The following is a 25,370-nucleotide window of genomic DNA, read 5'->3' on the forward strand; positions in this document are numbered from 1 at the left end:
ACTCAGTCTTACTAATAGTAGCAATCACCTTAAATAAGCCCATAGGTGGCTTTTCTGAAGACTCACCATCAGAGTCCCTTATCCACGTGCAGAGCTGAATAATCTTCTGGGACAGGGCGCAGACTTGGAAAAACCCCATGAGTGTGCACAGACATGCACATACTGGTAACCTGTATTCACAGGCACTGCAGAGCATTGTTAAACTAGAAAGAGCAGCAAGAAACATTCTCCGTCCCACCACTGCATCACGCCCATCAGCCCAGTTCAGCACTCTCCCAGCACCAGCTCAGCTCCCAGTCTACCCTTACTACCCCAGGACTGAGGCTGTGGTCTCCAAGGGTCTCCAAGCAACAGGGCAAAGCTGACAGGTAAGGATGAAACAACTAATGACTGTGCACGTACACACACGCACAAGCTTCATCCCAGCAGGCCGGTATTTCTCGTCCTGCTCTCCCTGGCTCAAGTACCTCTGAGCCCTTACCAGCTAAGTCTCTAAATCAGGAGACAGGCTCTAGAACTCAGGAGTTGTTTTAAATAATAAGAAATGCCAGTCTGCATTTCAATTAGCCTTCCGAATCCTTCTGCCTTTTCTCTGCATGTAATAAGATGGCAGATTTTGAGAATGGCTTCTTACTTCCAGTAAAAAGCTGGATTCCCATGCACTCTCCTGTACTGAGAAGCTGTGATTTTAAGAAAGCGACAGATACCATGAGGCCTGCGATGTTACCCACTGTGGTTGTTCTGTGACAGTCAATACCTCTGCAAAGGGATGAGCATGACTGCTGCAGCCAAGGGCACCCAGCTGTGCTCCTCTCCTTGCCATTGAGTGCTCCCATGTTTCCTCCTGAGGCTGTGGGCAGGGATTCCAAGCACACCAGTAGCTGCAGTGAGTCTGCACTCACACTGGCCAGAGGTGAGCAAGAGCATTGCTAAGAAACACCGGAACAGAGATCACAGAATATCCAAGTTGGAAGGAACCCACAAGGATCATCAAGTCCAACTCCTGGGTCCCCAAAGGATCACCCCAAAAGACCCAAAGGACCATGTGTCTGAGAATGTTGTCCAAACACTTTTTGAACTCCAGCAGGCTTGGTGCTATGACCACTTCCCTGGGGAGCCTGTTCCAGTGCTCGACCACCCTCTTGGTGAAGAGCCTTTTCCTGATATTCAGATGAACAGGAGCTGTGCATGCCACAGAAGAGCTTTGCCCCTACAAATGTGAATAATCTACAGAAGCACAGAGAGCGCAGTGTGGTATAAAGCAATATGGAAAAGCTGGCCTACAAATTTTAATGCATGCTGATTTCTCATCTCACATAAATGTACTGCAACCCACGCGCTCCTTGGGCCCATCTCAGCATTTGATAAGTAAAAGAGAGAGGAGGGCAAGGGAGAGCTACCTGGAGATAGAACAAGATCTACCATCAGCCTCCCAACAATGTGTCCTCCTGGACAAAACTTGGGCTCCCAGCCCCTGCAGTGCAACAGCAGCCTGCTGCGGAGTAGGAGAGGGGCTCTCCGAAGTCACACTGAAGCACGCTGAGAGCAACACCCTCCTCCGACAGCAGAAGCGACCCTTTCCCAACAGAAGCAGCAAAGCACATATACAGGTGCTGACTACTGTTAAGAGTGCAACCTCCTCCAACAGGAATGCAGCTGCCACAGAACAGTGTAATACAGCTCTCCTCTGACAAAAAGCACATGAGGATCAGCTGCACACTATCAGCAAACTGAGAATGAGAAGTGAAGGCAGCACAAAGCCTAAATATGACTAATGCCTGCAGGCTTTTGCAAGGAGCCACAGGGATATTCTCATAGCCAACATTGAAGATCGTGCCTCTGAAGTTTGTGCATACAAAGATCCCCAGTTTTACACCAAAAAAAGCTAGCCTAGATCTTTAACACTTTCCATGTAAGTTCTAGGACCTGATATGGGATATACAACACAAACCTGGAGACAGTTTCAATAGCTGAAACTTCTCAGAGCACGAGAGGTAGTGCCCTAGGTATGTGGGAAAAAAAAAAAAAAAAAAAAAAAAAAAGCTCATTTATCATTTGTGCTTTTTCTTCACCATTCCTGCCACTGCAGGAATTAGAATCATTCCCTGAAGCTTTGCAGACACCAGCACATACCATGCCTCAGTGTCCCCTATTCCAGTGGGGCCATTTAGTTTCTTGTCTCCCTCCTAAAAGAATTCTGAGAGGTTACAGGAATTCAGGGCTTACTGAGGGAATTCAGGACTTCACATAGAGTGCTCTTCTGGGCATCCAGGCAGTTCTGGTCCTGCCTTTGAAAGCCCTGTCAAATCTGAAACACCAGACATATCCTAAAGCTAGTAACATCCAGGAACGGAAGACAAACTAAGCAACCCACACACAGTTCGTATCGCAAAGTGTGCAAACCACACTCACACATGCAACACCTACATTATGAAGGGCAGCATGAGAAGAGCTGGTTGCAAAGATAAGGAAGGAAAAGAGAACCTGAGTTTGAAGGAATCAGAGGCTTATGCAGGGTGCAAGGGAGCACATACATGTATGGACCTGCAAAAAAAGGTGGAGGAGGTCAAAATCAAAAGGGGAAAACAAATTGCTCTTCATTATCATATATTATAAGAAATGTAACACTCCAGGGTGTTGTGTGGGGGGGTTTTGTTTTGTTTTGAATAGCCATTAATAACAATGGTGATTCTGAGAGTTAGGCTGCTGTTATGAATAATTAAATCTTATGATTAGGTCAGAAGCCTGGCCACCCAAAGTGGTTAGGCCAGGATTCCCCAGTGGAGCACTAAAAATGTATTCAAGTTCAGAGCAGGAGCAGGAAGGGGTTTGCTCAGGTGGAAGTTCTGTCTCCTGGCTGGTGCCAAAGGCAGACAGGATGAGACATTTGGCTCAGCACAGTCAGTCCTGTCCCTGCTTCCTCCAGCAGTGCAGCCACGCATGCTAGCACTGACAGAAGGGCAGACAGCTTGTACTTCCATGAAGCCACAGGCAGTGCAGGACAGACAGCAACCACATCCCCAGCAGCCAGAGCTGCACAGAGCATTGTTGGAACCCAGGCGAGGCCTCTGCAAGAGGATTTTCACAGCTCAGACATCATGAAAGAGTCAGTCCCAGTACATACTCAGTGGTCAGATATTCTGGAAACAGACTTTCTCAAAAGAGGCCAAGGATGCTTCTGCAGACTGTCAGCAGTTTTGCTCTTATGAGTCACAAGCAAGTAGAATGGTAAATCAACCCACCCGGTGTATGAAACAGCCAGCGTAAGAAACAGCCAGTTTGAGAATTAAGATACAAAAAGTCAAGGAATCAAGAAGCTTGGATTCCTAGAGTGACATTAATTCTCACCACAGTCCCACAGGGCACATTTTAGTTTATGCCTTAATATAGCAACATTAATGTTGTTGCAGGAAGCTGAGCCTCTGCACGTCCTGGCTTGTGCATTTTGCTCTCAGTGGTCTCTCTTCATTCTAGCAGCCTGATTCTCAGCTTCCACTCACATAAAACTGTCTCAGACTAGCAGGATCCCACATGCACATGAGTTTTCAGTGTTTAGTCCATTGTTCTATACACACACCATTAAAAAGAAAAAGAAATTTTGTGAGAGAAGAACGCCCAGGTGCAGCAGCTCCCAGGCTAGCAGCAGGTGCAGCCCTAGCTCATGCACTCTCCTGGCCTCAGAAAATAACACTTGCCACGACAGACCCCTGCCTGCTGTCCATTGTGCTTAGGCACTGCTCAGGTTTGAGCAATCCTCCAGCTGCAGATGGGCTCTGGCTATCTGGCCCATGCACACCAGATGGATTTCAGGAGATGCTGGGTTTCACACCTGCAGAGGTTTAGGCATGCGTACCTTCCTTACGCTTCCCTTATGGCAAAATCTCTGAACAAATTTCACTCTGACTCCTATAAAAACAGCCTTAGAAAATCTCTACTAGTACAGACAGCTCAACACAACAGAGATGTAGCATTTCAGGCAAGGGCCTGATCTCAACCACAACAGGGTGGGGGAACTTTGCTGTCCAGCTTTCCAACCAGAGCTACAGCTACTCAGCCTGCTTGTCCTCTGACAATTTTTCATTAAACTGTGGGTACTTTACTGCATGCTTTGTGCCTTAAATACCTCTTATTAGCATTTGAGTATATTCCCTCCTCAGCAAGCTTGTAAGGCTCCCATTAAGGGTAATGAGAGTCACACTCCTGGGAGGCAAGGAGAATATATACCCCAACATCTCTTGGTTATGGTCTACTCTAACCAGTATGTCAGAGCATCATCTGCTAGGGATTTATTAGAGATGCATTTTACAACAGGCTCTATTATAAGTTATTAAGGAATGGATCAGCTTCCACTGTTCTTTCATTAAATATTAATAGAACATTTATAAAACGATCCTTAATTTAAAGTGTTACCTTTAATCAAAGCCCTGGCGATAACAACGCTGCCTTTGATAAGGCCCCTCTGGTAGTACTTAAACCCTTCATGCAGATTTTACATGCCTACAGGTATACTCTGCTCTGTGCACTGAGCACAGAGAAGCTGTGGCTGGTGCAGGCACAGGCAGGGCACACTGGGATGGCACAGAGCTGCCTGCTGTGGGTGCTGCATGGAGCTGGGCACCAGCTGGCTGGGCTGGTGATTCTCCCTCTCCAACACCTGCAAACGCCAGTGCATGGGTACCCCAGTACCAACAGCCTTCATGGAGGTTCAGCCTGGTGGCATACAACTATGCATGGTGCAATGCAGGACACAGGGCCAGGGTCTCCTGCTGCTCTCAGCTGGGTCTCCCAGCTGGGTGCTGCTGGATGCTGCTCACCTGTTTTACTGTCCACAGTAAAGTGTTGCTCGCCCTCCAGCACACTGTAGACTACCCGGGCACTGCTCCCATATGTGGGGTCATCAGCATCCGATGCCATCACCTGCATCACAGAGGTGCCTGCAGTAGGGACAAGAACAAAAACAAAGTCAGGGAGGAGGTGAGAAGAGCAGCACAAACCTTGGGGCCAGGGAGCTGGCAGAATATGAGTGGGGGCCAACACTGACAACTCACGTGTTCTGATGAAAACAAGCAGAACAGCTGAGTGCAAAGGCAGCACCACCTCCCCCCAGAGGAGGGACATCCAGAAATCTGGACCCTTCTAGAAAGGACCCTTTTGTCCTGCAGAGCAGCAGGAGGGACTGGACCGTGGACCACCTCAGGGCTGCTGTCTGGGCAGGATGTACTCTCCAGATCACTGATCTGAACACCTGGCAGCTTTTCTCCCAGAAGACATCTCTACTGGGCCATCTGGGAAAGAGCTGGGTATGAGAAGTTATCACCACAGCTTCCCCTTTTCTGTCACTACTGAGCAACACAGTCACCTCCAGCCCATGGAGGAACTTTCTGGCCAGGCCCTGGTCCCCACTGCAGTGCCACATCTCTGCACCAGACAGACCCATGAGGGTCTGCTGAACCAGAACCAGACACTCCAGCACATCCTCATTCTCCACATGTAGAAGGGCAGAAGGACCATAAATTGAAAAAAAGCCCTTCAAATGTCTGCTATTAAGCTATTGATTTTTCAACCCTGCCTCATTAAACTGGGTACTTCACTTCAACTGCCCCTGTAATTAATTTATTTTGACATCAATTTGACAAAAGTAGGAACCAGGACATGAGAATTGGGTCAGGGGCAAAGGAGCTAAGGTCTTCAGAGGCAACAAAAGGAAGGAACAAGGAGAAGCCTAATCTTAGCTACAGACACCCCTGAGAAAGGAGATGATGTGACCGAAGACCTGTGAGGGACAAGCTACTCATGTTCCACCTCCAGTACCTGACTGAGCACATCCCTGCCCAGGAGTACAAGCGCTGGCACCAGTCACCTCTCTGGTGGGTTGAGAGGCAGGATGGGGAGAAGTGCCCTGAGCTACTAAAAGGAAAGAGCTGCCATGAGCAGCAGGGATGCACATGCTCCCCCCAGTCCAGTTCACTTCTGATACCCTGGAAAGGGTTTAACTGAAGAAAATATTGAGTTACTGCTGCTCTTCATCCTCTCTGGCCATCTTCTCATAGCTGAAACTCTGCTGATAACACGAGAACCCCCCTAATCAGTCTTCAGCAACAAGCTGCTTTGACTTGACTTATTTATGCTTTGATGCCTTCAATGAATCAGTGGTGCATCCATGCCCACCCAGAAGTGGGTTTCATTTCTATGTTTTAAGCCAGGCCATGAAGATGACAGGCAGGTGGGCTGCTCTCTATTCTCCAGCACCAGCACAGAAGGCTCCTGGCTCAAGGGAGCACCTCTCACTGCTGGGTGCTCCCAAGCACTGGAGCCACAGGGCAGCAGGTCAGGCTTGCCCAGTCTGCTGCACAAGCACCACATCTGGGACCTGTGCTTTCCACACTAGCGTGAGGGGAAGCCAAGCAGCATGAGAAGCATTGTGGGAAGGCACCCTCAGCTCAGAGGCAGCAGGATCATGGCACGGTGCCCTTGAGCTGAAGCCAGCAGCCCTGAAGGTGATGAAGGCTGTGCTCTTTCCTACCTGCTTACACAGCATCTCGTTAACAGGCAAGTGATACTGAACAGTTAGGTAACATCAACCCCACTTGGCACACTAGAAATCAAGGCACAAAGGTGCAATGCAGCCTGCTCAAGGTCACTCACAGGATATCGGGAATCTAAGAGCGTGACTTTCGAGCACCCTCTCTTAACCCCCACTTACCCTTTTTCTGTTCCTTTCTTCCCCTTCTCTTCTGAGCTCAAGAACAAAGGTCTGAAGCTCCAGTTTAACCACTAAGGTCTGACCGCTCGCTCCCGAGGGGAACGACCCAGGGAGGACACTGGCTCCCACCCCTGCTCTCCAAGCATAGCACTGCCCACAGCAGGTACAGAGTGTACAACTTATTTAGTTTTATGGCATGTTCCTTAGCCATAAAAGATGCAACAACAACAGAAAATATCAAAACATCCATCAAGTACTGCATAACCCACATCCCATAAGCAGGAATCCTGAACTCATATCCAGAGAATTAATTAAACATATAAGGTGAGATAAAGACCTCAATTCCTCTCCTGACTCTCTCATCCCATGGAACCAGAGGAAACCAACAATTTTACATAAAAATTAATTATTTGAATAGCATCTGTCTCCTACTCTCCTGTTGCAAAGATGCAGTCTGGCACAGCAGACCAAGCTGCATTTCCCCCAGCAAGGGGCTGAGACCCTCACTTCCAAGGGCCATCTACAGTGGCATAGGGACAGACCTCCCCATGGCGGAGCACATGGTTGAACCAGCCTCCGGTCCCGCAGGCCTGTCGGGGCGGCTCCCCTTCCTACACCCACATGGAGACCCACCCAGGACCCCAGCCAGCCCAGGCCAGGCAGGGCAGTGCTCAGGGCTGTCCTGACAAACAGCAGCTCAGTGCTCTGGCTTGGGCACACTGTGCTCCACAGCTCTGAGCACTGCATGGCACTGCTGAGGCACTGACACAGGCCTGTCCTGGCATCCATCAGCATCCTGCGGTGCTCCAAGCCTCTGATGCAGAGCACTGCAGCTGCGCAGCCTGGCCCCTGCAAGACAGAGCACAAACACTGAGCACAGGAGGCCTCCCACCACTGCAGCCACCCTGCACGGGCTGGGACCTCTTTCCAACAGGTTAGGGCTGAGTAGCCAAGCTGCCAGTCCCTGCCTCAGTCTCCCCTCAGCAATCCAGGGAGGTGCAGTCCTGCATGACGGCTGCTGATGGCTCCAGACCACTTCTTATGCCACTCCATACACTTTTATCTAAAGTAAGTGTTGAACGGCAGGACTCCAAACGTATCTAAGAGTAAAGAGGTCCCACAAAGAATCCCCAAGTGAGCTGGAGGAACCTGCCACTTCCCCAGGTACAGACATACAGCCAGGCTCCAGGCCCAGGTGACAGCTCACCCGTGCTCCTCTCCATGCCACGATCACCTTTCCTGTGCAGATCTTGCCATACAGAATAGAAAGGTCCCTGAGAAGAACACTTGCTCATGCCCATGTCATCCCCCATACCCTGGGACTGATGTCAGAGGGCAGCACTCCCATCTGAGGGACCTGTATGCTCTAAAAGTGGCAACTCCAATTCTATAAACTACAATTTACAGCTTTCACCTCATCCCAGAACATGCAGTGGCTGTTGCAACCTAGAAGCAAGCCAGGAAAACATCATGGGAGAAAATAAACCAGAGGAGTTCAAAAATTACTGGAGCAGAAATGAGAATCTGGAAGTCTCAGGAATGCCCTGATTGGTAGAAAGCCAAACCTGTCCCAGGGGGGATTCACTGCAGAGCCCTCACCCCTCAGGAAAAGCCCTGGCTGTGGCACAGTTATTCAAACATACATTAAGGGAAACAGCCTTTGGGGTGTCTCTGGCCCGAGAAAACTGTGGAACAAGGCACCCAGCCGTATGCATGGTGTCTTGGGGAGTAAACCAACACATCAAATTTTTGGGGCACAGTTTCCCTGAGGGGCTCAGCCCATGCTGACCGGATGAGAGGGTATAGCAGGTGCACAGAGGTGCAGATCAGAGGGCTCAGAGAGCTTGCACCATGACTGGAGCGAGGTGCTGAAGGGAAAGGGGTGTTCTCACCAAGGACCAGCAGGCAGGGCACTGCCTCACTACCCCAGCTCGTGCCCACTTGCGGCCCCAGCCACTGTCAGATGCACACAAGTGCTTTGAGCACATTCTGTTAAGAAAAACCCATCAGACTGCCTGCAAGTGTTCTGGCTGCATGTTAAGCAAAGTCTTTTCCTCTGCTTCCAGTGTGGAGATTAAGCAATTTCTCCTCACAATAATCAGTTTTGCATTCAGCCAGCTTTGTGCTGGAGCCAGGGCTTGACCCCAAGTTTCTGTCTGCACAGCCAAATCATCTCTAATCTTGGTGCTACACAGAGAAATAAGGAGAGCAAAATGCACCAAGGGAGGAGTTCTGTTCCAATGAAAGGATGCACATTTCCTAGCATGTCATCTACTACAGACTCTGCATGCTCCCCAGACAGCCCAGAAGTGAGCTCCGGGCTACAATACCCACCATGTACAAGCAGCAGGGGTGTCTTGCAGGAGGCAGCATGTTCTGGATTTGGGCTCATGCCTGCGTGCACCAGACAGCTGTTAAGCAGACCCCAGGGAGCTCAGGAAGGGAGTTCAGAACTCAGCTAATTTTAGCATCTTCTGTTACAAGGTGAAGCTCCTGTAGTTCCCAAGCAGTTGGCTGGGTCCATCCTACCTCCTCTGCAGCTGCAGGTCTTCTCCTTCAAGACCAGACTCTGCTCAACCCAGGCCTTTTGGAGTGATCAGCATTAGGGTGTCCAAGCAGAGGCTGAGCCTCAGATATCAGACACAGCAGCCTGCAAGCTCTCAGCCCACGGTTCCTTCTTGAGGTGACAGAACAGCAATGGGACTGCAACAGGATTTGCAGCTCAGGTCCCATCCCAAAGCTGGACTGTACTTGGCTAATTCTGATGTACACATGGCATCTGCCCAAAGTGACTGAGTGGTGAACATGGGGGGAGTTAGCAGAAATGCTCGCAGGCAGCACTATGAGCCCCTGCCTTCCTCTGCCCAGGTGGGCCCAGTGCATCACTTCCAGCCACTGCTGTCAGCCTGGAGGCAGGACAGGGCTCTGCTCCCCTGGGGACTGCATGGGAAGAGCCCACAGCCTGACAGGCAGAGCCCTCTCCCCTTCCTGAACAGCCTCCACCAGCTCAGACTGTATCCTCTGCACCCTGACAGCAGCATCCGACAGCCGCCTCAGCTGGCACTGTGCTGGTTGGTGTCTGTGACAGCCTCTGAGGGAAGGGGCAGAGTCCTGCCACCTGCAGAACAGCTGCATACTCTCTTCTGACACCCAGTAACCCCAGAGCAGATGAGGTTTCTGGAGATAAGTCATTTAAAGCTGCTCTTGCAGCTGGTCCTGCCATGCCATGTCAAGGGAGCCTAAGTAAGACTGTTGGGTCAGTTTCCATTTTGCACGTGCTTCCTCCAAGTGCAGGAGCTCCAAGCCAGCCTCAGGCCTGTCCAGGTGTGTGTGTAGAAAACACCACCATCTTTTCCAGGAGCATAGCATAGGCTCAGCCTGGCTCCATGGGCTGGGGTTAGCTCCAACTACCACCTTTGCCCTTACACATCATAAACTCTTGTCTCACCATCCTAGCCAACTTGCATCTCCCATTTTTTGATCCATGACAACAATGCTTTCCCATAAGCATCCACTTTTGGCCACTGTCAAGACAAGATCCTAGAACAAAGAGGCCTTCCATCCACCTTGAGGTAGTCTTATAGTCTCAAGCAGAAGTTCACAGTGAGTCGGTGAGTTCACAGAGGAGAGCAAATTATACTGCCCTGGTCCCAGTGCAGAGCACAGGACAGATGTCTTGCAAAGCACTCGCAGCTACAGTTCGAGAGTTTGTGCAATTCTCTCATTATTTATTATTCCCTCTTAGGCAGTGGGAAATCAAATGACTTTCCCTCCCAATTAGTACTCCTTCATTATGCAAATGATGTCCTTTGATCTGTTCCTGCTGTCACAGAGCGGATCTGACCGTATTTGTTTTACTCCTCTTTATGCTCCAGGAAGGTACCCACCTCTGAGAGCTGGGACTATGCTTCCGGCAAGGAGTGGGAAGCTGTGGTTGATTGCTGCCTCCAGTGAGAGGAAAAACCACCCACTTGGGCACCCCCTGGCACAAGCCCCAGTGAGGTCTGGAAGACAGGAGCATGACACAAAGAAGAAGGGCGTCACACCTTTCACTTTTCAGGCTAGGCAGAGCAGCAGAGATGAGGAATGAACAGCAGCTCCCTACAAACCTCGGAGCTGAAGCATAGCCCTGCTTCCTGGGTTGGCGCCATCCCAGCAGAAAGCACAGTTGAACCAGGGGCACTGGTGATCTGGGGAAATGAAACAGAGGCCAGACATGCTTGCCAGCAGGTCCCCAAGATTTGACCTTGATATAAGTCAACCCAAGCTGTCCTCAAGCTTCCCAGACTTCCTGGCCCTACTCTGCCACTGCAGGAGACTGCATTCATCCACATCCAGAAAGGCAGTAAAGGCATGCACCCCATTCACTCTCATTAAAATACACCTTGGGTCTAGTGGAGATAATCCTTCCAGCTCAGGGATAGCAAATGTAACTACCAATACCAACTACAAAAAAAGCCATGATCACAACTGCAGCAAGCCTTAATACCACAAAAGGAGTACTCCCACTGTGGCAAGGAGGCAACTTTACCTCCCCAGCCCTAGGCATCATCCCATGTTTTGCATCTGCACACCTTCCTGAAATTCACACACCCAGGTCCATGACCAGCCCCATCTCCTGCTGTGCCCCGTACCTCATACTCTGCACCAGGGCCACTGCAGAGCACCACACCAGTCTCTGAATATTCACAGAATATGCCTGTCCCATCTCTTGTGCTACCTGTTCCTTTGCAAAGCCCTGATAAGCTGCAGGAAAAATGGGAGGAAGCTAGGCACTTGTAGCAGCAGCTGCAGCTCTGCATTCACACTGCAGACTGTGCAGCAGCACCATTTAAAGATGCTGTGTGAAGCTTTCCTGCCCTTTTAGCTGGGCCATCTCCAGGGCTAGGCTGCTGCAGCCCTTACACTCCACAGTTTGGCCAGGCTACAAAAAGCTCCAAGGTTGTCACAGGCAGAGAGACATCAGCTTGGTAAGCAGGAGCTTGGCTCCAGCTCCCCTCTCTGAGCATGAAGCTTGGAAGCACATCCCACGCCGTTCATAGCACTTCTTTTTACTTTTAACTTCTGAGTATTTTAATTTGAAGGAATTGCCTCCTTTCATGTTGTGAAACCGTGTTTCTTTCTTGCTCTGATCTCCAATTTCGCATAGAAACTGTCTCCTTTGATATGTCTTGTTCACATCAGTCTGTGATCAGGCAGCTCCATAATTGTTAGTGATTTTAAAAGAATTGGGATCCTTGTCTAATACTCAGAGTCAAGAATTCCTTCCTTTTTAAAAGTTGTTCAAGCAAAATAGATTAATTTAATTTCTTTCTTCCCTTTGGGAACAGGATGCTTCCTGCTTTGCTGCCCACATGCTGTCTTTCATTTCTCCGGCAGCACATGGCTGTAGTTCAAGGGGTCACTATCTGACTCAGGAGAGATTTTGTGCAGGTAAATGGAAGAGGATGGAGAGCTTGGGATGCCTCATGAGAGTATGCTCTCCCATCCACCAACAGCAACCCAGGCAACAGCAGCTCCTGGTGTGGGCAATTCCTGTACTTCTGTAGCTGCTGGAGTACACGCACCAGCCTCACAATATACCGTACATTAACCATGGAGAGCCAGAGCTCTGTCCTGAGGTAGTACAGACCCAAGCAGCACCCCCTGAGCTCAGCTTCCAGGACACCTCCTTGACCAGATCTTAGCATACAGTAGCACCCGGCAACTCATGCAACCTGCAACCTGCCCAGCTCCTTGCACAGCTCAGCTCTGCTCCCCAGGGGCTCTCCTCTCTGCTGTGTGCTGCCTTCTCACCACCATCAGTCCCCTGTCCATCCCTTGCTGGTAATGCTGGGCAACCTGCCTTATCTTTGATGCCAGTCAGTCTTTTGCAGGCTGCCTTTTACCTTGACACAGCCTTCAGAGAATAGTGATTTATAGTTCCCTGCTGAAGTGCATGCCTGCACACACTGCCTGCTATGCATTCTGGCTCATCAATGGGGAATAACAACCTGATGAGGGCAGGGAATAGAGTGACATCCTGGGACTGGGCAGTGTCCGACACTCCCCTCCCCCAGCTGTGCTCAGCAGTCTGGGAGGGCAGTGATACAGCATCTCCTCCCTGCATCCCTCTCAATGCTCAGGAGGGCGCAAAACTCACTGCCCCTACCACCGTCACTGGGGGGTGGACTCATGCAGCTTCACAGCACCTGTCCCAGCCTGCTACTGCTCAGCATGCCACCCAGGCTGATAGTCAGCAGGCTTAAAGATATCTGGCAGCAGGGGGAAGGGCAGGCTAGCAGTAGCACAGAGGAAGCCACTCTTCTATCATATCGGGCATGAATTCCCTGATCTCAGCAATGCCTGGCCCCTTGGAGGAAAGCCAGAAATCAGTCAAGAGGGCTCAGCAATACTGCACAGGGATGCTCAAGGGAAGAGCCAGGCAGCCAAGGGACTCTGGGTGAGCAGCAAAGCTGTATTGTGTAGGAGGAGGGGCTAGGGCACAGGCAGGCAGAGCAGGAGAGAAGGCACTCAGGTTAATCCAAACCACAGGCAGCTGTGGGCCCCTTGGCATGCAAGGGCTCATTCCCATCCCCTGTCCACAGCATCCAGGAGCCAGAGGCTGAGCAAAGGCAGGGCAAAGGCACAGTGGACAGCCAGCACCTCCCTGATCCCAGATCCTCCCAGAGCTTAGGGCTGAGACTGAGTGCACAGCCACAGGCTGGCAATCAGCTCAGAGGATTTATTCACTTGTTTTCCTTAAGCTACCTTATTTATTTGTCCCTCTTGGCTCCTCGGCTCTGGTCTCTGCTGGAATCCATGCTATTTGCAGCCTGTTTCATGGGGTATAGCAGGCTCAAGGCTTGACAGGGGAGGCTCGGGTTTCCCTCCCCCATGCTGCCCAGGAGACCTACCAACAGGGGACAGCTCAGCCACACTGCCGATGTAGGGCCCCTCCAGGAAGCGCGGCTCGCTGTCGTTGATGTCCTGCACCTTGATGATGAACTCGGACTCGGGCTCCAGCAACTGGTCTGTCTGCCGGTCGCGGGCCTGAGCCCGCAGTGTGTAGAAGGTTTTCTGCTCCCGGTCCAGGCGCTCGGTGGCATGGATATCACCTGTGATCTCATCGATGAGGAAGATGGTCCCTGCGCCCTCCCCGGAGATGGTGTACTTGATGGAGCCGTCCCCCTCATCTGAGTCTGAATGGATCTGCCAGGGAAAGAGGGAGAGAGTGGGAGCATGCTGGGGCCATGCTCATGCCCCACGGGTGTGGAGCCCCTGCACAAGGTGTCCCCAGCCCCTGTGTGACACCCCATCCACTCACTTTGCCACCACTGGCCTGGAGAACCACACAGAGCACCACAATGGATGCTGATGCACGTGGTGGTGGGGAAACACACCACAACATCTGTCTTGCCTCTGCCACTATAAGCTTGGCAGATCACAAATGCTGCTGGTACCCAATCAAACCACATGCCAAGTGCCAACCACCCTCCCCCCCAAACATGGGTCAGAGATGCTGAAAAAGGGAAGTACAACTCAACAATAGCCCTCAAAAAAGAGGCTTTCCTGTGGTCAAAGACAGAGTGTGAGGTCACCTCTCTCATGCTGCACAGCAAACTGGGCTATAAAGGTAGCTCAGCACCAGCATCAGCACCCACCTACCTGGCCAGTTGCCCAAAAGCCCGCCCTCCTTGCCCACTGCTTTGACCACAGCCACACTCGCCATCCAGGCACTGGTGCTGGCAGGCCCCCCTGCCTGTGAGTATCACACCCAGAGCCAGCCTGGACAAAGCCTGTAGTGAAACAAGGCAAATCAAGCCTACATTCAGGATGAAAAGCAGACCCTGGGAAAGGTGCTTTTGTAGTCGATCTCCACTTCATTTTCTAATTAAGGCGATGTTTGGAATTAGGAAAAGAAAGGGTAAACAGCAGCTCCCCAAGTACTAGGAGCTGACTGGAATCCAGGCCAGACGTCCAGAGGTAATTTTATTGGTGGCATTAAACTGAGTTACGAGGTTTTTACAATCCAGCCACTTATGAGAAATCTATTAACAGTAACTGGACAGGCAGAATGCATCTTGACAGAGAGCAGCACGGGCATTAATTGGGACAATCCATAACAGGACAGGGCCCCTGAAAGGTTTCATCAGCTGTCTTCATTTGGTACCTGCAATTTCTGCTTAGAATCAGCAAAGTTCGCCACCCCCTCAAAAAAAAAAAAAAAGAAAAGAAAAGAAAAGAAAAGCTGTCCATTAATTGGCTAATGAAATATGAAAGTGTTTATGGGCCATTCAATCTTCCAAACTGCAGTTCTATAATCCACCTTTTAGACATACAGCTCTACCAGCAAGAATTTATACCAGAGCTGCTTTTTTTTTTTTTTTACGATGCCTTCATTATATTTGTCTTGTTAGATACAGTTTATATATTTATTTCATGAGCGAGGTGCCCACACATCAGACAATTTAATGCATTTTATACAACATTCTCCTATTATTTTCCATGCTGAAACACCTCCCTAGGCTTGCCCAGGATGTGGACCTTTGCTCAGCTAGTGTGTACAGCCATGAGCCCAGAAGCGTCCTGGGACCACTGTGATGATCTGGTCGCAGACTTGCCAGGGCTCTCAAAGTGCCCACAGGGATGGTCTGCCCTGGTCTGCAGCAGCATCCTGCCCTGGAGATCCTGCACCAGCCCTCTGGCTGCTGGAGAGCATGCTGCTTCCTCCATGGTATAATCTCCACAACGTTCACTATTACTCCATCAGAGATCAAGCTGTTCAGATGGAAGGTGTGCCTGGTCTGTTCAATATAGGTAACAGAAACCCACATTTCTCTGCTGAACACCAGCCTCATGATTAAAAATTAGGCCAGAGATCAACCACCCAGCACCACACTGAGCTCTCAGCACATCCTCTTTACGTATTTGCTCAGTGCTGACTGCTTGAAGCAGACATCAGCATCCCTGCAAACTGGAAAGCAAGGAAGAAAAATGGAGCCTGGGCTCAAGGGGCTGTAGAGATTGATTTACAAGGGAAGATTAGAAGAGCTAAATCTGTGCTGCTTGGCTAAACAACAACTAATGGGGGAGGGCTGGAAAACTGACTACAGGCATCTGGGGGGAGATGCCACAGAGTGCAGGCCCAGAGTATGTCCCAGGGATGCTCACTTCTGCCTGGGCTCACAGAGAGCCATGCTCCCATGCCACCACAAAGCAGGACAGGCGAGCAAAGCTGGGCAGCCATGGTACAGCACAGACCCTGAACCTCAGGGGCAGCCGTGCCCAGAATCCCCTCGCACCTCCACCCCCATTCGACTCCTCTGAGAGGGAATCCTCCCCCCGTAGCTCAGCTCCTCTGCCCAAGGACAAGAGTGCCCACAACAGAGTGCTTCAGTTTGTTAAACAGGAAATAGTTCCCTTAGCCTAAAGGGCTAAACCCAAGAATTTTATGAAGCCATTAATTACTTGCTAATAATTAAAACAAAATTAAATGTGAACAGAGGTGCACATTCCTTATTAAAAGCGATTAAACAGGAAGCATAGATACACAAATAAAAATGACTTTGGGGCTGGAAAAGAAAGAAAATCAAATAAAAACTAGCCCGTAATGAAGGCGCACTCTGTTTGCTCCAACTCATAAAGCCTGAGTTCATCAATTTTCTTTAAATATTAGCAACTTAATTAAATCTCCTTTTTTTCCCTTTAATCCCCTCCTCTATCTAAAATAGATCTGTCCACATGCAGAAGTTTGTAACTAGTGCTGACCCCATAATTCTATTTAAAAAAAAAAAACAAAAAAAAGATATCCACATCAAACTGACAGTAGCCTCAGGGGAAATTACAGTTCAGAAGAAGGATTAACTAGAGAACCCAGATTTTATGGAAATGGCATTGGCCCTTTGAAGAACACGTGGAGGTGTGCAAGAGGCGTTCATGGAGGGCAAGCCCTAGCCACGCCACTGGGAGCCACAGTGCCATGTCAGCAAGGCTTCCGCACTCAGCCCTGCTCCTCAGCTGGCTCAGCCAGAGGGCTGGGGGCTCCCAGTCCCAGCCTCCTCAGGCAGGCACCACAGCTGCTCCCAGGCAGAGGAAGAGCCTGGCCCAGACTGCTTTCAGCCCTGTGGAGCAATACCAACAGGGAATTGTTTTTGGTGCAGCTTGGTTTTTGTTCTGAGTGGGGCGGGTGATGCGTTGAATGATGTGAAAGAGACTGTAAAATGGGTTAGTTTTAGGTTCCTGGGTTCGTTTTGGAGATGAGGCTGTTGCTAGGCTACCTCTGGAGTTTGACAGGGCCTGATGCTTCGAGTCACCTCCCAGGGGAGCTGTGAATTAACTGTAACTGCACTGAGCGTCCTGGCGGAGGAGTGCGGCTTTCGAGTGTCTGCTGAAATGGACACAAATCACTGCTGAAATTCCACCTGGCCCATAGCCAAGAAGCCCATTTTCAAGCCTCCTCCAGACTCATGACCAGACAGCCGAGGCCATCAGACAGCCCTGATGCATGAGCTCTTGTGCATTTTCCTTTGAGGAGAGCCCGTGTCCCCACAGGAGCAGCTCTCCCCTGGGGCTGGTCCCAGCCGATAGCACTGCCTTCATCAGTATAAGAAGGGTGTCCTCCAAATACCCGAGAGCCACATGGTAGCCTCTCCACAGCTCCTGGAAAAGGACAAAGCCCAGCAATCCCAAGGTGAATGGCTCACAGAATAACAGAATTTTAGGTGTTGGAAGGGACCTCAAGAGATGATCGTGTCCATGCCCCTGCCAAAGCAGGTTCCCTAGAGAAGCTTGCCCAGGTAGGCATCCAGACAGGCCTTGAGTATCTCCAGAGGAGACTCCACAACCTCCCTGGGCAGCTTGTTCCAGTGCTCCATCACCCTCACCATGAAGAAGTTCTTTCTCATATTGGTGCGGAACTTCCTGTGATCCATTTTTTTTTGCCATTGCCCCCTTGTCCTGTCCCCACAAACCACTGAAAAGACGTTGGCCAAATCCCTCCATCTCCCACACTTAACATATTTGTAAACATTAATAAGATCCCCTCTCAGTCTTCTTTTCTCAAGGCTGAACAGATCCAGGTCTCTCAGCCTGACTCCTCCAGCCTCAGGACGCCATGTCCATAATGAGCATCCTCCTGCCCCAGGAGGTCACGCTCCAGGCAAGTAACAAGTTCCCAGTGGCAGATCCAGTCCTGCCCTGCACAGCACTGTATTCTGCCAGCAAAGGCTGCCTTGGGTTTACCAGCATGCCCCTCTGCAGGGTGTGTGAGCAACAGTAAGAGCCAGAACAGCATGAAGAGTCACTCCCTTGAAGAGAGGTGAGGGACAACCAGGTCTTTTCCAGGTGGGGAGACCAGAATGCTCAGCGCCTGCTATCACACCTTCTCACAACGGAGCAGGATGATTACGAGCTTGAATATTCCCAGCACCTCCCTAGGTAAGATCGTTGGTGCCACCGCCTGTGCAAAGTCCAGTGTGAGACTGGCCCTGAGGGCAGCAAGACCAGCACGGTGCAGCCCCTGGACAGTGCTAAGGAGCACCCACCCACAGGCCTGATGGGCAGACCCCTGGCAAGCTCTATCACCAGTGTTGGCACTCATAGCCCCTCCAAGACCTGCACATCCACACCAAGCACCTTCCACACTGCGCTGTGCAGGCCAGCCTGAGATGCGCCAATCCTGAAATAACCTCCCTCTGGCCACATGCAGGAGCTGGATTTGCAGGAGCTGGATTTCCATGCCACAACTAGAGTGGGACATCTGCTCTGCCAGCCCCAGTCTGCTCAGATGGTTAGCTCAGAAACAGCTGTAGCATGCAGGTCCAACAGAGCACAGTCCTTCCAGGACCAGCAGGGAGCCTCAGGGAGGAATGAAGAAAAACAAAAACAAAACAAAACAAAAACAGCACATCATCCCCATGCTGAAGGGACTACAAGATGGGGAACCGAAAAACTCCGGGAAGTCAAAGCTGTGCTTATTGCAGCAACCACCTGGGCGGGAAGTTTCTGGTGCTCCAGCAGCACTTCAGCTCCCAAACAAGGCAGGGAGCAGTGTGAGCAGATGCCAATCCCACCAGCCCAGCATGGTTTGCACATCTGCCTTCCGAGAGACAGGGCTGAGCCTTCCCCACTGCCCCCACAACACCCAATGCTGCACACCCTGAGCTCCTACCAACCCAGTCCTTAGGGTATTGCCTCTGTGAGCAGCCTTCATGCAGGGCCCCTCACCCCCCACCAGGTTCAACCATGCTGCCAGCGTGCCCTGCTCTGCACAGGCTTCATCATCCTCAGGGACACATAAGGCTACCTTACCTTCCCCACGTACAATGGCTCCGTGCCCGTGTACTCCTCCACCACAAAGAACTGGTTCCAGACCCAGCCACGCTTCACTCGCCCGCTGACCAGCAGTGCGGGGTCCCCTGGCTGCCCCAGGCCAGGACCCTCTGCTGCAGTGTGCACGGCCCAGGCCCCCAGCTCCTGGATGGCACAGAGCAGCAGCAGCAGCATGGTCCACGAGAAGCCCTGCAGACCCTTTGCCATTGCACTCTAGGAGGCTTTTGGACAGGTAACTGGCATCCTTAGGGGAAGAGTAGGAGGAAAGTCCACACCAGCAGCATTGGGCTCACCAGTCACTGCAGATGATCCCCATCCCTGCTGCACACCACATCCTGCAGCTGAAGCCCTCCCGTCCAGCAGGCTAGAGTCACATCTGCAACTGCAGGCATTCCAGACCACCCACTGCTAGCATGAGTACAGTCAGTGCTGTTGCCTCACAAGCTGCTCCTGGGTCTCCAAAGAAGAGTCTGGCAGCTGGCATTTGTCCCCAGGGACAGGGCCGCACAGCTCCGAGCTCAGCTGCCTGCAGCCTTTCCAGGAACCGGGGTCATGTGCAGCTTGCTGCCTGCCCCACCACAGGCAGGCAGCTCTGCAGCTGTGCATGGGGCACAGCTGCCCAGGACCAGCATCCACAGGGCGCAAGGGACAGCTTTTCCATACAAGGTTTCCCAGAGGAGTTAGGATGAGCTGCTGTGGCCAGCCTCTGCCTGTCTCGTGGTGGCCCAAGGGGTCTGGCAGCACAGGGACCCGTGCTGTGTGCTCCGCTCACAAGCCCATTTGTAATTCCCGTCTTCAGGGGGCCGACATCCCAGCACCTGGTGAAGGGTCCTTGGCCCAGCTGACGCCAGTCGCTTCCATCCTCTGCCAGCTCACACAGGGAGGCGAAGAGCAGCCAGAAGCATCCCCAGGAGCCTGGAAAATGCCAAGGTGTCAGTGCTGGTGTGAGAGCGGGGCTCCGTCTCCCCCCACTGCCCCTGCACCCTCAGTCAGTAGCCCCCCACCCCTCCCCACCAAAAAACCCAAACCCTCCCAGGCCCCAGAAGTGCCTGGCCCTGCAACCCCTGCCAGAGCAGGGCTGACAGGTGGGGGTGGGTGCAGGGAGCAAGCAGCAGAGCTCTCATTGCTGCAGATGCTTGCTTCAGCAGGGACCAAGAAGGTCCAGCTCTGAGAGTGCCTCTCACCATGCTGCCCCGTTCGCCAAGGAGGCATGAGCTCTGCTGCCAGCCTCACCACTGCTGCCTCTGCACAGGGTCGGAGCTCAACAGGGCTGCATGCAAAGGCACAGCTTGCTCTGAGGGATGCCAGCACCTGATGGTGGGACATGCTGGCTGTCCAGCCCCCGCCCCTGTCTCATTTTCCAGACACCTCACTTCTGTACCTGAGGGCTAGGAGAAAAGCACCTGTTCAAGGGCTCTCCACCTGGCTGACAGTAAAGAAAATATTTTTTAAGAAAGGGTTCTGCAGTAAGTTTCAAGCCACACTTGAGATATTAAGGATAGTGACATGAGACCTGGGATCAAGGGTAAACCGCATTCGACAAGCAACTAGGAAGAGGGAGCTCAATGAGGAGAGGGGGATAGGTATGCAGCATCCATCTCTCCCTCTACCAATACCCTGAGGTTCCTGAGATTCCACCAGAGCTCTGCAACACCAGCCACAGCCAGAATTGCTCATGAAGAATGCGGACCTTCACTGCTTTTGCTGAGACTCTCCTGTCATCTCTTACTCTAAATAGGAGAGGGAAAAGAGGAGGGACTATCCTGGACAACGTGCGTGAAGCAGTAGATAGGCATCTGCTCCCTAGAGAAGGGCAACTGGGCAGCTGTCTGGATCATGCTCTGCACAGCCCCCTGCATGACTCAGCCCTAGCAGTTCAGAGCAGGGAAAACTAGCAAATAACCCTTCCTTGCACTTGCCATTCCCCTATTGTGACCACAGCTACAGGGCAAATTCTCAAAGCATCCAACAAGCTGCACTACTTGTTCTGCATTTCCTTGTCTGGGCAAACACTGAGAAGCACATGGCGTTTGACCTGAGGAAGTGCCTGACACCATTCAACACTGCCTATTAATGGCTCACATGTAGTGAGTGTATCATGCAATGTGCACAGATATATTCACACACAAGGGCTCACACTCATACTTCGTCACATGCACAGCTAAGAGCACTCATGGACACAGTCAATCCTTTTTGTCCATATTTGTGCCTTGTTTGCGTGGACACGTGCCAGTTCTCCCTCAACATATGCATGCTGTATTCTGCGTACACATGCACATATCTCACATGTGCAAGCTCTGTGCACTTCATGCTTCAAGGAGCACAGACTCTCCAGTGTATTTCTTTGTTAGGAATCATGGTGCAGAAGTACTAGCATTCCTTCCCACCTCTCTGCCCTGATGGGCAGTTTCTTATTAAGACATCTTCATACCAACCACATAAGGTTGTTGGCAATGGCAAAGCTCCCTCTTGCAGTCAGGCCTCCCCACACAGGAGCAGTTCTTGCACTGCTCCAGAAGGGCCAGTTACACTTTGCCAATATAGAAGCAAAAATCCCTATAATCAAACATGACAGAATATTTAACATGGCAAGCTACATACAGGGGAGTAGGATGATCTGCATACAGATGGACTGGCTTGTTCCTTCCCACTGTTATAAGTCTGTCAGGGTAAAGCAACTGCACCTTTCATGTATCAAACACAGATGCAAAAGTCCCTACTCTAGAGCTGCCCCACCTGCATCAGACTTCAGAGCAGGAGATTCACAATGACAGGAACAGGACACATACAAAACTGTTTTATCGTTCTTGCATGGATATATAGAAGATACATAAAACAAGATACAGAGCATCGCTGCCACAAAAAGTATCTCTCCAATTTCTCACATCTGGGAAATTTATAGCTATTTTAGAGTGAGTTCCCCAGATAGTGAGAGATGTCAATAAACTGAATAGCACAAGTCGTGCCAGACCAAGAGCTTCAAGCCAGCATCCAGGGTATGCAATAAGTTTGGGAAGAACCCCCTAGCCAGCATCTCTGCCCCTACTACTCTACAGTACTTTTGCAGGCAATGCTTCCAGATGTGTCCAAAGTCCCTGTACAAGTACATTGTAGCTGACAAATGCAGATGCCAGAAACAGAACTTAACAAATAGCCCATTTCTCCATGTTCTCAAGGTCTACTACATAAGCAGAGCCTTAGGGAGAAGCAGTCACCAGCTGTCTATCTGCAGCCTGCCATAAGACCCTCTCCTTGCCATCCAGGCTACGCTGTCAGAAGCTTTACAGGGCAGCAATGCCACCCACTACTAGACAGAACAGTTCTGCAATCACTGAAGATCTCCTGAGCCTGTGGCGAAGCTGAAGGAAAGCCAGCACAACAATGAAGTGCAGGCATGATAAGTAACATTAGCCTGCAAACAGCACCAACACTGGCTCAGCTAGGGCGGTAGGAGCCACCCCTGTCCCTCTCATCACACCATTCCCCACCCAAGCTGCACAGTCCCCTCCATGACCTGATTACCTGAGCCATACAACAGAGACTAGCCCTGTATGCATACAGGGATGGCATTACACAGCCACCATGCATTTTCTTTCAGTCTCACCAGAGTTACAACACATAAATGGAAGAAACTAAATCCAAAACACTGTCAATAAACCAGTAAAAGCAGCAATTTGAATGCACACACTAAAGTGAAGCAGAGAAGCGTACACAAGGGCAAAAGGCGCCGCAGTAGGCGAGCACAGCTCCAGCGGGGCCACTCCCCAGTTGGCAGAGGAGCTGGCCCACAGTTCCCAAGGCAACTTGCTCAGCCCTGTTGCATATCAGCACTCTGCCGAGCTGCGACTGCCATGGAGAGGAGAGTCCCGCTGAGCGCGCATGGGCTGGGCTGCCGTTGCTGTGGGAACCACAACCTTGTGTTTTGAGTCCCAGCCATTATGCTGCTTGTTACGTTTAACAGATTTCTCATCTTACTGCTATGCCTGAGCTAACGTGGTTTGCTAGGGGCTGTCTCACATTGCCAAAGTTCAGCTACATTCAGCTGAGCTGTTTGCAGGCTCTTCCTGTGGGTTGCAACAGACACGGCGCATCCCAGGCTCTTTTAATACACCTCCCAAGCACTTGGGTCTCAGATTCTACACAGCCCAATGCACGCTCCAGATCTTGATACCCAGAGCCACCTAGAAACAGACAAAGAGACACATCTCTGGCTAGGCTCAATGCCACAAACTAGATTCTTCTCCACCCATAAATTCTCAGCCTATTTCTCTTCTGTCAAAGCTTCAGGCCACAGCTAGGGTCAGTGTTGAGTCACTTTTCAGCGCACACACCTTTCCTTCTGACTGTCACTACCAGAGGCAAAGTAGCCCAGATCCCCAAGCCCTGCTTGTGTATTTGCTGCAGCAGGATTCAAGGTACCCCCATAGCACCACAGAAAGTTCTGAGCACAGGGACCAAGACTAGCACAGCATATACTTCCTCACACTATTCAAGAACATTCACCAACAGCTGGAGGTGCCACTTCTTGCTGCCACACGTGAGCAGCAGAGCCATAAATAACTAAGTGGGAGCTGCTGCAGCCAGACTCAGCCCCCAGCACAGCATCCTGAGCAGACAGCAGCCCACAGCTGCAGGTGCACAGCACTCATGGCACCCGCATGGCCGCACACCTGGGCTCTTGCTGTGCCAGACAGGCTTTCATGCACGCAGCAAAGCACTAGGCTCTCGCACCACCCTGAGATGCCCTCCCTCCTGCTGCTGCTGCTCTGTCATCCCCACTTCCCAATTATCAGCACTGCTTCCCTTCTCCTCCCTGCAAGAGCTTGTGCAGTTTGTCGGTGTGTATTTGGCACAGTCGTACTGTACATCATGTTGACAGTAGAAATTACATCCTGAGCTTATGTTTTACACTCTGCACTGTCAGAACTCACCGCAGCCCAGTGATCAGGACAAATTGAATAGCATCCCGTCCGTGTCAATATTTATTTCATTTTACAAATGCAGTCTGATGCAGGGGAAAGAAGGCAGGGGAAGAGGAAGACACTGGCAGGCAATAGCAGATGAAAGCAGCACTGCCTGATGCATCACAGCCCTGCAGTGTGCTGTAACATTGCTCAACATGGCTGCAGTCCCAGAGCTGGGGGAGTGGTGCCACACTAGCCCAGAGCATGCCAATCTGGCCAGAAGCCACTTAGTGCCCTGGGAGCTCACAGCACTCCCCATGCCTGCAGCCATGTTGAAAGGTCTGACACTAGCATCATTCCTGAGACAAGCCCTTACAATAATCAGAAACCAGAGCCTATCATCAGCTCTGAAGGATGCAGCAAGGCAGGAGAGTGTGCATGCCTGGAGGAACTCAGCTCCTCAATGCCCTGTGGCAGAGCATCACCTGCCTGTGCCAGTGCCAGACGTGCTCCGGTGGACATGAGGAAGCAATGGCTACAGCAGGAAGGTGGCTGGTCAGAAACGACAGCTCAGCCCCCATCCCCTGGAGCACAGACATGGCGTTCAAGGCTCAGTTAGCCATGGGCTGGACTCATTCAAACAGGGCATCAGCTACCCAGCTCTAGCCAGCCCACAAACACTGAAGGGGCAGACCACAGCACTGCAGGGACAGCCTGCAGGATGGTTGGCTGCTGCTTCTAGCACAGGAATGTGGACACCTAACCTCACTGCTGCAGACTGGGAGCCTGTAGACTCTCATGCTGGCAACTTCTCATACTCTGCTCCCCACTGGCTTCCAAATGGCAGAGATGGCAAGGACAAAGGTACTGTGGAAGAGCTGCAGCATTCCTGTATCCCAGTCATGTTGGTCTGGAGCTAGTACCTCAGTACTCATGAAGAAGCCACGTTGGTCTAGCACTGCTCCATCAGCTTTGGCATCATGTATAGCTGCCACACAGGGAAAGCAGATAGAAGAGCATGGGAAGACACAAGGAGGAGGCTGGAGACAAATGTAGAGCACAAATGCAGCCTTGTCAGCAGTTCACAGTGATGCTTCCAGCAGGCAGGACTACAGCACCTTTGCAGACAACCCAGGACTGGAGTCAGAGAGACAAAAATTCCTGCTAGGCTCCCCAGCCACCAGCCAGACATGCATCAGCATTGGAGTGGCAAGAAGAGTACAGCTTCACACACTGACAGCTTCTTTCCCTAGCCCAGCTGGAGACCCTCTCCAAAGAGGGGAGCAGACCTGCAGCACCAAGCAGACCTTTCCATTCTTTGCCCAGCACCTCCTGAATCAAACATGCCTTTACCCAGGAGCTCAGCAGGCCAGCCTCAAGGGCAGCTCTGCCATCTCCTGCACACAACGACGATGGCAGAGAGCAGAGAGCCCAGCACCACACACACTCAC

General features: G+C 51.3%; 1 protein-coding gene across 2 annotated transcripts in view; it reads right to left on the minus strand.

Moving 5' to 3' along the window:
- Positions 1–19,930, minus strand: part of CDH22 (cadherin 22) — a 53,325-nt gene extending 33,395 nt beyond the window's left edge. Inside the window, exons 1-3 of one of the 2 annotated variants that reach the window (XM_035344015.1) lie at positions 18,995–19,222; positions 13,600–13,894; positions 4,815–4,934 (exon numbers count right to left, since the gene is read on the minus strand). In XM_035344015.1, the coding sequence (XP_035199906.1) occupies positions 4,815–4,934; positions 13,600–13,894; positions 18,995–19,222 (643 nt within the window). Of the gene's footprint in view, positions 1–4,814; positions 4,935–13,599; positions 13,895–18,994 lie in introns of both variants that reach the window. The other variant, XM_035344016.1, reaches the window with a different exon arrangement.
- Positions 19,931–25,370: the final 5,440 nt, after the last annotated feature.

This window comes from Oxyura jamaicensis, chromosome 20 (genome assembly GCF_011077185.1).
Source record: "Oxyura jamaicensis isolate SHBP4307 breed ruddy duck chromosome 20, BPBGC_Ojam_1.0, whole genome shotgun sequence".
In the NCBI taxonomy this organism is placed as follows: Eukaryota; Metazoa; Chordata; class Aves; order Anseriformes; family Anatidae; genus Oxyura; species Oxyura jamaicensis.